Source organism: Heterodontus francisci, chromosome 29 (genome assembly GCF_036365525.1).
Source record: "Heterodontus francisci isolate sHetFra1 chromosome 29, sHetFra1.hap1, whole genome shotgun sequence".
NCBI lineage: Eukaryota > Metazoa > Chordata > Chondrichthyes > Heterodontiformes > Heterodontidae > Heterodontus > Heterodontus francisci.
In genome coordinates, this window is record NC_090399.1 from 20,434,307 (window position 1) to 20,447,125 (window position 12,819).

General features: G+C 46.0%; 1 protein-coding gene across 2 annotated transcripts in view; it reads right to left on the minus strand.

Moving 5' to 3' along the window:
* Positions 1-11,403, minus strand: part of LOC137345970 (zinc-binding protein A33-like) — a 67,752-nt gene extending 56,349 nt beyond the window's left edge. For both annotated transcript variants that reach the window (XM_068009232.1, XM_068009231.1), the window contains exon 1: positions 10,979-11,403. In XM_068009232.1, coding sequence (XP_067865333.1) covers positions 10,979-11,377 — 399 coding nt within the window. In that variant the 5' untranslated portion in view covers positions 11,378-11,403. The remainder of the gene's footprint in view (positions 1-10,978) is intronic.
* Positions 11,404-12,819: the final 1,416 nt, after the last annotated feature.

Genomic DNA, 12,819 nt, shown 5'->3' on the forward strand with positions numbered 1-12,819 from the left:
CTCCAAAACCCTCGTAGCACAGGTTAACAAACAATCTGCCTTCCTAATTGCTAGCTGTATCTGCATGTTAACTTTCTGCAATTTGTGTACAAGAACACCCAGATCCCTCTGATTACCAATACTTACTGGTCGCTCGCCTTTTAAAAAATGTTCTGCTGTTCTATTCTTCCCACCAAAAATGGATAATTCGACAGTTCCCCACAATCTCCTCCATCGTCCCCTGTGCACATTGGCCGACATTGACTCCTGGTCTCCCTATGCTTCTGATCCTCATGTTCAAATCCCTCCGTGGTCAGACCCTCCTCACCTCCATATCCTCCTCCAGCTCTACAACCCTCTCAGAATTCTGCATTCCTCCAATTCTGGTCCCGAGCGCATTCCCATTTTTAATCGCTCCCGCATTGCTGGCAGTGCCTTTAGCTACCTCGGCTCTAAGCTCTCGAATTCCCTCCCTAAACCTTTCTCCCCTCTCTGCTTTTCTTTCCCTCGTTTAAAACCTATCTCTTTGATCAAGCTGCTGGTCACCTGTTCTGGTATCTGCTTATGTGGCTCGGTGTCAAAATTTGTCTGGTAACGCTCCTGCGAAGTGTTTTGGGAGCGTTACATAGAAATACAAGTTGTTGTCAATTGTGCTGAATAAGTTAGTTCATGACTTGCTATGTTACTTTTCTGATAGCTCAGTGCAGAATAGAAGAAAGAGAAAAACAAAGAAAAGAGAAATAGTAACTTTAAGATCCATCTGATTCACTCGAGCAGGAAGTGAGGGACGGCGTGCAATGCCTCAGCTAAATGCAGGCAGCTCACAGTTGTGATACAGAACCACGTAGAGTGGGAGGATCCCAGCTGCTATGCCCTCGTTGTGCCACGTTACCAATTGAAGTGTTACAGTTGAGCTCAGTTTCTACTTTGCTTCTTTATCTTCCTTCCATGCCTGGTGGTATGTGAAACATCCTGGGACGGGAGAAATTAGTTTTGTTCGATAGCAAACCACCAGGCTGTTTTAAGCCCCACCGGATTTACTCTCCTATTGACACCTGATTTGCACTCCTGCCAATGACTAATTTCACCCCCTTCACCAAATCACCACCACCCCTTATTTTGTCCACCACTTTACATCCTGAAGATGGGTTCTTCTGTAAGGTTAAACCTATTTTATACGGACAAGTTGGAAGCCTGACTCACAATCCAGGTGACTAGGATGACTGGCTTTAGGCAGGTGGAGTTGAGCGGGTGGGTCACCACTCTGCTTCCGTCTGACCTGAGCAAACCACCCCCACCCCCCCCCTCCCCCAAGCTGCGAACCCAGTGCCCAGCGACCAGAGCTCTTCTCTCTTTGATGCTTTCTTCCCGGCTAGCTGGAGGAGTAATGACCCGGGGATCCTCCTCGTCATCCGGAGCTTCCCGCTGGAATGTTAGAGCAGGGAAGGTTAAGGGAGGGGGGGGTGCTGAATGGAGGGATTCAAAATTGTGAGGAAGTTTGATGGAGCTGGTGTGGAGAAGCCATCTCCTCCGGCAAGTTGATTGGCGAAAGAGGTCATAGATTTAGAATAATTCACGCAAAATCGAGGGGGAATATGACGTGAAATTTCTTCACACAGAGTGTTACTAGATGTGGAACACACTGTCTGAAAGGGAGGTGGAATCAGATTCCATGGGAAATTTCAGAAGGAAATTAGGCACATACTTGCAGGGTACTAATTTGCAGGGTTATGGAAAAAAGCCGAGGTGTGTGGGATTAAACTGGACAGCTCTTTCAAAGAGCCAGCACAGGCACAAAGGGCCAAATGGCCTCCTTCAGTCTGTCAGCGTAGGTCAGGCAAGGACAGGTCGAGACTCAGCTCTGACCCCCGAATGCCCTCTGCCCGCATTGCCGTGGCATCAGTGCATGGAGCCAAAACTCAGGAGAGGAATTTTTTTCTGTCGGAGGGAAAATAAGATTGACACTTGCCATTCATTGTTTGGTGCTGGGAGGAGCTTTCATTAAAGTGTTGAGAATAGCTACCACTTCTTGTCTGCTTTGTGACCTAACAATAGAGATAAGGAAAAGACGAATACAGTGCTTACCTATGTCGTATTCGCTCCCAATGTACAGAATCAAAATGGACCAAACACCTTCACATCACTCGCAAAATTATCCTTTCTCATTCGCCACTGTTGTACAGAATAATATTCCAGTAAGATCCTCCCTACAATTGGAATCCAGCAGACCAGAAGCACAGGTTGTTGGTGCTATCATGTGCTGTGGTGTTACAACTAGGGTGTCAGAACCATAGAGCCAGTGAAAACTTACGGCACAGAAGGAGGCCATTCAGCCCATCGTGTCTGCGCCAGCTGAAAAAACAATCCAATCCCACCTTCCGGCACCTGGTCCATAGCCTTGCAGGTTACAGCACTTCAGGTGCATGTCCAGGTACCTTTTAAATGAGTTGAGGGTTTCTGTCTCCACCACCATTCCTGGCTGTGAATTCCAGACACCCACCACCCTCTGGATGAAAAAGTTTTTCCTCATGTCACCTCTAATTGTTCTACCAATCACCTTAAATCTGTGCCCCCTGGTAATTGACCTCTCCGCTGGGGTAAACAGGTCCTTCCTGTCTACTCTATCTAGGCCCCTCATAATTTTATACACTTCAATCAAGTTGACCCTCAGCCTCCTCTGTTCTAAGGAAAACAACCCAAGCTGATCCAATCTTTCCTCATAGCTGCAACTTTCAAGTCCTGGCAACACTCTTGTAAATCTCCTCTGTACTCTCTCCAGAGCAATTATGTCCTTCCTGTAATGTGATGACCAGAACTGTACGCAATACTCCAGCTTAACCAGTATTTTATACAGTTCCAGCATTACATCCCTGCTTTTGTATTCTATACCTCATCCAATAAATAATACCTCAACCTTCCATATGCCTCCTTCATCACTCTATCTACCTGTCCTGCCACCGTCAGGGACCTGTGGGCATGCACTCCAAGGTCTGTCACTTCTTCTACCCCTCTCAATATCCTCCCTTTTATTGTGTATTCCCTCACTTTGTTTGCCCTTCCCAAATGCATTACCTCACAGTCTGGATTGAATTCCATTTGCCACTTTTCCAGCCACTCAACCAAATCATTGATATAATTCTGGAGTCTACAGCTATCCTCTTCACTATCAACGACATTGCCAACTTTTGTGTCATCTGCAAATTTCACGATCATGCCTCCCACATTTAAGTCCAAATCAATAATATATACCATAAATAGCAAGGTACCCAATACTGAGCCCTGTGGAATGCCACTAGTAACTGCTTTCCATTCGCAAAAACTTCCATCGACCATTACCCTCTGTTTCCTGTCACTGAGCCAATTTTGGATCCAACCTGCCACATTCCCCTGTATCCCATGGGTTTTTATTTTATTGATCAGTCTACCATGTGGGACCTTGTCAAATGCCTTACCACAATCCATGTGGACCACATCCACTGCACTACCCTCATCAATCCTCCTTGTTACTTCCTCAAAAAAATTCAGTCAAGTTAGTAACACACAACCTTCCCTTAACAAATCCATGCTGACCATCTTTGATTAAGCCATGCCTTTCTAAGTGGCAGTTTATCCTATCTCTCAGAATTGATTCTAATAATTTACCCACCACCGAGGTCAGACTGACCGGCCTATAATTATTTGGCCTATCTCTCGCAACCTTTTTAAACAATGATACAACAGTTGCAGACCTCCAATCCTCTGGTACCTTTCCTGTAACTAGTGAGGATTTGAAGATGATCCTCAGAGCATCTGCTATTTCCTCCCTGGCTTCCTTTAACAGCCTGGGATACAATCCATCCGGCTCTGGTGTTCCAATCCCTTCTGTTGGACCCATCCAGGCAAGTGGAGAGTATTTCATCACACTCCTGACTTGTGCCTTGTAGATGGTGGACAGGTTTTGGGGAGTCAGGAAGTGTGCTATTTGCCACAGAATTCCCAGCCTCTGACTTGCTCTTGTAGCCACAGTATTTATGTGGTTGGTCCAGTTCAGTTTCTGGTCAATGGTAACCCCCAGGATGTTGATAGTGGGGGATTCAGCGATGGTAATGCCATTGAACATTAAGGGGACATGGTTAGATTCTCTCTTGTTTAAGATGGTCATTGCCTGGCACTTGTGTGGCAAGAAAGTTACTTGGAACTTATCAGCCCAAGCCTGGAGTTGTCCAGAGGCTGCTTCATTATCTGAGGAGTCATGAATGGTGCTGAATATTTATTAGAAACAAAGGTTAAACAGCTCAATGAGCAGCAGGTATGTATGTCCAATTGCCTCATCAAAACCTGCTTCATGATGACAGACCTCGGGCGTCCTGCAGAATTGTTCACTACCACACCAACTGCATGGAGTTAAGTGCAAAACACCTATCCCCCTTTCTCCCCTCTCCCCAACTCATTTTCTGAAAGACCTCACTCCTCTCTGGCGGGCGGCACAGTGGCGCAGTGGTTAGCACCGCAGCCTCACAGCTCCAGGGACCTGGGTTCAATTCTGGGTACTGCCTGTGTGGAGTTTGCAAGTTCTCCCTGTGACCGCGTGGGTTTTCGCCGGGTGCTCCGGTTTCCTCCCACAGCCAAAGACTTGCAGGTGATAGGTAATTGGCCATTGTAAATTGCCCCTAGTGTAGGTAGGTGGTAGGGAATATGGGATTATTGTAGGGTTAGTATAAATGTGTGGTTGTTGGTCGGCACAGACTTGGTGGGCCGAAGGGCCTGTTTCAGTGCTATATCTCTAAATAAATTTTTTTTTAAAAATAAATAAATTGTGCCTCCACAGCAAACTCCCTAGTACCTCACCCAACTGGTCTATCTTCCCCTGTGACCCCACATACCGAGTGTTGGCAGGCTATTCAACTGCGAAGGGCATTGCACGCAAACCCGATTCTGTGCCCCCTCAAGACCTGAAAATCCATATCAGCTGGGGGGAGTTCGGGAAGTCGCGGGGGGTGTGTGGGGGAGGGCGGGGAGGGGTGGTGGTGGTGTGGTGGATGTGTCTTCCAGTTATCCCACTGTGATCTCAGCAGGTAGAAACGGTGGATAACTGAAGATGGAGAAAGTAATGCCATTTCTCAGGAGGTGTGGAGGGAGAAGTCTCTGCCAGGTCTCCCATCCATGTTATTGTGGTTGACCAGGAGAATTCCTTTGCAGTATTTCAGGGGCCTCTGCATCTAGGTACAAAGTCAAGGAAAAAAAAGAGCAGCAGTTCAGAATGTCCCAAGGCACTTTGCCTCCAATTAGCACCTTTTGAAGTGCAGTTATGCAGTGTAATGCAGGACATGCGACTGCCATTTTTCTGACAGCAAGGTCCCAAAAACAACAATAACACAATCTGGCTAAATTAAAAAGCAGAACTACAAAGGTAATAATCTCCGGATTCCTCCCTGAGCCACGTGCAAATTGGCGTAGGGTAAATAAGATTAGAGAGGTAAACGCGTGGCTCAAAGATTGGTGTGGGAGACATAGGTTCAGATTCATGGGGCACTGACACCAGTACTGGGGAAGGAGAGAACTGTTCCGTTGGGACGGGCTCCATTTGAACCATGCTGGGACCAGTGTCCTGGCGAATCGTGTAACTAGGGTTGTAGATAGGACTTTAAACTAATTAGTGGGAGGGAGGTTTCAATTGAAGGGAAGTTTAAAAAATCAAAAAGAAACGAGAGAACAGAGGTGCAGGGTAGTGAAGAGGTGAACGGTTACCAAAGTGCGACAGGAAGGGGCTGAAAATTTAAGCAGAAGAGTGCAGCAGAAATTAGAACCAGAATGAGTTAATAATGGTAAAAAGTCAAAGCTTAAGGCTCTTTATCTGAATGCATGCAGCATTTGTAACAAGATAGATGAGTTGATGGCACAAACAGAAATAAATGAATATGACTTGATAGCTATTACAGAGATGTGGTTGCAGGGTGACCAAGACTGGGAACTCAATATTCAAAGGTAGTCAGCGTTCTGGAAAAATAGGCAAAAAGGAAAAGGAGGTGGGGTAGCTTTGTTAATAAAGGAAGGTATCAGTGCGGTGGTGAGTAGGGACACAAGTGCAATAGATCGTGATGTGGAATCAGTTTGGGTGGAAATAAGGAATAGCAAGGGGAAGGAGTCACAGGTGGGAGTTGTCTATAGGCCCCCGAAGAGCTGCCTCACTGTAGGATAAAGTATAAATCGGGAAATAATGGAAGCATGTAAGAAGGGCGCTACAACTGTCATGGGTGATTATAATCTGCATATTGATTGGAGAAATCAGATTGGCAGAGGTAACATGGAAGACGAATTTGTAGAGTGCATCAGGGATTGTTACATAGAGCAATATGTTGCAGAACCTACCCGGGAACAGGTTGTTTTAGATCTAGTAATGTGTAATGAGGTAGGATTAATAAGAGATATCGTAGTTAAGGATCCTCAAGGGGGTAATGAGCACAACATGGTAGAATTTCAAATTCAGTTTGAGGGCGAGCAACTCGGGTCTCAAACCAGTGTCCTCAACCTAAACAAGGGCAATTACAGAGGTATGAAGAAAGAGTTGTCTAAAGCGGCTGGGAAAATAGACTAAAGGGAAAGTCAGTGGATGAGCAGTGTCAGATATTTAAGCAGATATTTCATAACGCTCAGCAAAAATTAATCCTGGTCAAAAAGAAGGACTCGATGAGAAGGATGAACCACCCGTGGTTAATAAAGGCAGTCAAGGAAATTATCCAATCTAAAACTAAGGCATACAAAGCAGCAAAAACTAGTGGCAGGCCAGAGGATTGGGAATGTTTTAGGAACCAGCAGCAGATTACTAAAAAGCTAATAAAGAGGGAGAAAATTGATTATGAAAGTAAATTGGCAAGAAATATAAAAACAAACAGCAAGAACTTCTACAGGTATATAAAAAGAAAGAGTAGCTGAAGTGAGTGTGGGACCCTTGGAGGATGTGACTGGAGAATTGATAACAGGGAACAGGGAAATGGCAGATAATTTAAACCAATGTTTTACATTGGTCTTCACGGTGGAGGACACTATAAACATCTCACAGATATCAGATAAGCAAGGAGCTAATGGGAGAAAAGGTCTTTTAATAGTCTCTATCTCGAGGGACAAAGTATTTGACAAACTAATGGGATTAAAAGCAGACAAGTCGCCAGGACCTGATGGCCTACATCCAAGGGTTTTAAAGGAAGTGGCTGCAGAGATAGTGGAGGCATCGGTCGAAAAATTCCAGAACTGACTAGATTCCGGGAGGGTCACAGTGGATTGGAAAACCGTTAATGTGACGTCCCTGTTCATGAAGGGAGGGAGACAAAAAGCAGGAAACTATAGGCCAGTCAGCCTATCATCGGTCGTTGGGAAAATGCTCGAGTCCATTACCAAGGAAGAAATAGCAAGACATTTAGAAAAGCTTAACACAATCAAACAGAGTCAACATGGTTTTGTGAAAGGGAAATCATGTTTGACAAATTTGCTAGAGTTCTTTGAGGATATAACAAGCAGAGTTGATAAAGGGGAACCGGTAGATGTAGTGTATTTAGATTTCCAGAGGGCATTCAATAAGATGCCACATAAAAGATTATTGCACAAGATAGGAGTTCACAGTATTGGGGGTAATGTATTAGCATGGATTGAGGATTGGTTAACACACAGAAGACAGAAAGTCGGGATTAATGGATCTTTTTCAGGTTGGAAAGATGTGACTAGTGGAGTGCCACAAGGATCAGTCCTAGGGCCTCAATTATTTAGTATCTATATCAATGACTTGGAGGAGGGGGCAGAGTGTAATCTATCCAAATTTGCTGACAATACAAAAATAGGTGGGAGGGCATGTTGTGATGAGGACATAAGGAATCTGCAAGGGGATATAGATAGGTTGAGTGAGTGGGAAAAAACTTGGCAGATGGTGTAGACCCAGTAAAAACACATAAAAACTTAGTTAAAACAAACGGGCCACAAACACACAGATAGCCGAGGAATTGTAAACAGTATAGATAAGACATATTGATGATACCAGACCCTGTCTTTCATGTAGCAGATAAAGGGGGCTGTCATGGATACCAGATAAGATCTGATTCATAGCAGATAATGGGAAACTGTGAAGTTTTTTTTTTGAACAGGTTCTCACTGAGCCAAATAAGGAATTATCATTATTTCATTATACCAGACCCCTATGAGTAAGTAAGAGGGGAGGGTCTTGGAAACAAGACTTAACCCCTGACTGAAACTGAGGAGGGTACGAGAACCCCGGGGAAGAACACTCAAGAAGATACCCTGAGCCAGGGGCTCAGGGAACAGAAGAGCAGCCGCAAGTCCGAGACTGATCACCTCGTGTCTTGACGGGTAGTATACTGTACAAGTAGTGAGAGCTTGTATTTGATGATTTAATGTGTGAATAAAATATTGATATACCTTTCACCAATCAGATTCCTCAGATTCTTTAAGAGTAGAGTGCGTATTAGGCACAACAGATGGAGTTTAATGTAGGAAAGCGAGAGGCCAGGCACTTTGGTAGGAAGAATCAAAATGCAGACTATTATTTAAATGGAGAGAGACTCCAAAAATGTACAGCACAGAGGGATCTGGGTGTTCTTGTGCATGAAACACAAAAAGTTAACATGCAGGTGCAGCAAGTAATTAAGAAGGCAAATGGAATTTTGGCCTTTATTGCTAGGGGGTTGGAGTTTAAAAATAGGGAAGTCTTATTACAACTGTACAGGATGTTGGTAAGGCTGCACCTGGAGTACCGTGTACAGTTTTGGTCCCCGTATTTAAGAAAGGATATACTGGCATTGGAGGCAGTACGAAAGAGATTCACTAGGCTGATTCCTGGGATGAAGGGGTTGACTTATCAAGAACGGCTAAACCGGTTAGGCGTTTATTCATTCGAGTTTAGAAGAATGAGGGGGTGATCTTATTGAAACATAGAAGATTCTGGGGGGGGGCTTTCAGGGTAGATGTTGAGAAGATGTTTCCACTAGTCGGGGAATCTCGAACTAGGGGACATAGTTACAGAATAAGGGGACACTCATTTCAAATTGAGATGTGAAGGAATTTCTTCTCTCAGAGGGTGCTGAATGTCTGGAATTCTCTACCCCAAAGAGTTGTGGAGGCTAGATCACTGAAAATATTTAAAGAGGAGGTAGATAGATTTTTGAAATATCGGGGAGTTGAGGTCTGGTGCAGATTAGCCATGAGCCTATTGAATGGTGGGGCAGGCTTGAGGGGCCGAATGGCCTACTCCTGCTCCTATTTCTTATATTCTTATGATATTGGTCGAGGGAAAGAAGTTATTCAGGACCCCTTACTCTTCTTCAAAATAGTGTCAGGGAATCTTTTACATCAACCTGAGAGAGCAGACAAGGCCTTGGTTTTATGTTGCATTTGAAAGACTGTGCCTCTGACAGTGCAGCGCTCCCTCTGTACTGCCAGCCTGGATTACGTGGTTAAGTCTCTGGAGTGGGACTTGAATCCCACTTTCTGACTCGGAGTGAGAGTGCTACCCACTGACCCACAGCTAAAACCTCGCTAGCAAAAGCTGGGAGAACTCACTCGCTTCCTTGGTTTGATATGTCAGCAGGCGAGAACATTACTTTCATCTCGGATTTTAAAGGGCAATGGGCAAAAACAGAAAGAGACACTGGGGCTAAGATTTTAAACATGTAGCCCAGCTGTAAAACTGCAGTTGCTCATGACATACGCTACCCAATTTTTGTTTCTGTTTAAATCAGGGTTGTCCAACCTTTTCGTGTGGGGGGGCTACATTACAAAATTGTCTTACATGGGGGGGGGGGGGGGCGGAGCAGTGAGACAATTTCAGAAAGATAAAGGCATTAAAATTGATCTTGCTCTTAATCAAAACAGTAACAAATGTACATTTTGGTGAAGAAGCTTGAAATGAGAAGACTAATTTATTGACTTACTTTCTTGATCACTCTCTCTCTCTCTGCCCCTCCATCTCCCTCTCTCTGTCGATCCCTGTCTCCCCCCACCCTCTCTGTTCCCTTCCCTCTCTGTTCCCCTCCCTCTCTATCCCCCCTCTCCCACTGTCCCTCCCGCTCTCTCTCTGTCGCCCTCTCTCTCTCTGTCCCCTTTCTCTCTCCCTCTTTCTGTCCCCCTTTCTCTTTCTCCCCCCTCTCTCTGCCCCCTCTCTCTGCCCCTCTCTCTCTGCAGCCCCCTCTCTCTCTGTCCCTCTGTCTCTCCCACTCACTCTTCCCCCCCCCCCCTTTCTCTCTCTCTCTCTGACAGTTGCAGAGAGCAGGAACAGCCGTTTCCCCACAGTCGCACAGATTCAGGGTTTTCCGATGGGCTTTTAGAAAACCCCGAATCTGTCCGAGGCTGGGGGACGGCCGTTCCCACCGTCAGCAACTGTCAGCAGTGAAACTGACAGTGCAATGTTTTTAAATAGGTCGGTCTGCAAGAAGGAGACAATGGGAAATTTCCCATCTCCAGTCACGGAGCCCTGGTGAGGATAAGGAACGGCCCCGGGTACAGTTTACACGCGGGGGCCGGATAGAAACCTTTGGCGGGCTGGATCCTGGCCCTCAGGCCGTTTGTTGGACAACCCTGGTTTAAATCAGTGGGACAAACATCATAGAGTTATATCAAGTGCACCGTACAGAAACAAGCCATTTGGCCCAACTAGTCTATGCCAGCGTTTCTAATTCACACGAGCCACCTCCTGTTCCTTATCATCTAACCCTATCAACATATTACTTATGCTATTCTTTCCCTCATGTGTTTATCTAGCTTCCCCTTAAATGTATCTATCTCATTCATCTCAACCACTCCATGTGATAGCAAGTGCCCACATTCTCACCACTCTCTGGCTAAAGAGGTTTCTCCTGAATTACTTATGATTCGGGTTCTGCGGATTGCAGGTGATCCGCGAGCTCACTGCCAAGGCAGTGAAGCGGAAAATTACAATCCCCACCCGACCAGCCCCACCTCTGCCCCATCCCCCAACAAAGGTGCCGTCTACGGAAACGCCGGCTTCAAGTAGCCCTACCTTGCAGAACGTGTAGGCCTCCTCTACAGGTATCAAGGTAGGGCTCCCCTCCTCGCCCAGTGCCAAGCAGGTGGAACAGACCAGCTTGAGATCCTTGGAGCAGAAGAGCTTTGCCTGCTCACTGTGGACCGGGCACCTCAGACCACTGTCCCCGGCTCCTGCCTCCAGGTTCAGACGCCGCAGGCTGGCCACGATGGTCACCAGCAGCTGGTTGGTCATCAGCTCCCTCCGGGGGAACTGCTGCCCGCACTGGGGGCAGGAAACAGTGCCCTGCGCTGCGCCCCACAGCTCCAAGATGCAAGCCTTGCAGAAGTTATGCCCACAGTCCAGGGTGACAGGGTCAGTGTACATCTCGGCACAGATGGTGCAGCTCAGATCCCTGTTCAGACTGTCAGCCATTTGTCCTCCCTCTGCAGCCTCAGCCTCTGTGTGAGGCTCTGTGCGAAGCCACTATTTGTATTTTTAGACATTGTACTTCCTGCTTTCGTTATCACTACACTCGCAATGGCCAGTGACACAAAGGCTGAAACCACCTGCTCTTTCTTAGCTCACTGCCCTTCATCTTATTTTTCAATTTCCTACTGATCGTGCGAGGGACATAATACCATTTTACAGACTTACTGTAATTATCAGCTACAGAGCAAACTCCTTCTACACTGTCCCATCAAACACTCCCAGGGGAAATACAGCACGGGTTAGATACAGAGTAAAGCTCCCTCTACACTGTCCCATCACACACTCCCAGGGGAAATACAGCACGGGTTAGATACAGAGTAAAGCTCCCTCTACACTGTCCCATCACACACTCCCAGGGGAAATACAGCACGGGTTAGATACAGAGTAAAGCTCCCTCTACATTGTCCCATCACACACTCCCAGGGGAAATACAGCACGGGTTAGATACAGAGTAAAGCTCCCTCTACATTGTCCCATCACACACTCCCAGGGGAAATACAGCACGGGTTAGATACAGAGTAAAGCTCCCTCTACACTGTCCCATCACACACTCCCAGGTTAGATACAGAATAATGCTCCCTCCACATTTCCTGGCCATTGGCTGAGGATCCTTGCAGGTGGCACAAGCGTGAAAATAGATTTTTCTGAATGTGCTGAGTGAGCTTCTGATACATGGTGTGAATCAATAATCCAGAATATTACTCTGAGTTTGGGGGTCGTTGCAACTCATTGGAATTGAGTAGAAAAGGCGTTCTCTTTGTTTTGCACACAAAAGGAGCGATTATGAACCATGAACTGACACACATTTGTTGAAAGACAAATGGAGTTAGAGGTCAGGTGACCTCTCCTGTATTGGAAATATACATCGTGACTGCTGGAGAATAAAACCATCATGTCTGGACCAGCCTTTGAGAAAGCACTACAAATGTCCATGGCCCCAGTCAATGTAAATGGCTACCTTTTTCAACCAGTTGGTCGAACAATGACTTTTGTAGACATACAGTCTCCAGACCCAAACTCAGGATAACAGGGGTGAGCAAATGCCACTTTATCAAGATGAGCACCATTAAAACACTATTGTCTAACAATGACCACACAGAGACATTGTATGAACACAGGACAAGGAGTAGGCCATTCAGCCCCTCAAGTCATTCCTGCTATTCAGTTGAATTGTGGTTGACCTGTACCTTACCTCTTTTTACCTGTCTTGCTTCTATAACCCTCAGTAGCCTTGCCTGACAAAAATCTATCAGTCTCAGTTTTGAAATTTTCAATTGACCTCCAGACTCAGCTACTTTTTGCAGGTTCCAGAGAGTTCCAGATTTCCACTACCCTTTGTGTGAAGAAATGCTTCCTGACATCGCCCCTGAACAGCCCTGGTTTTG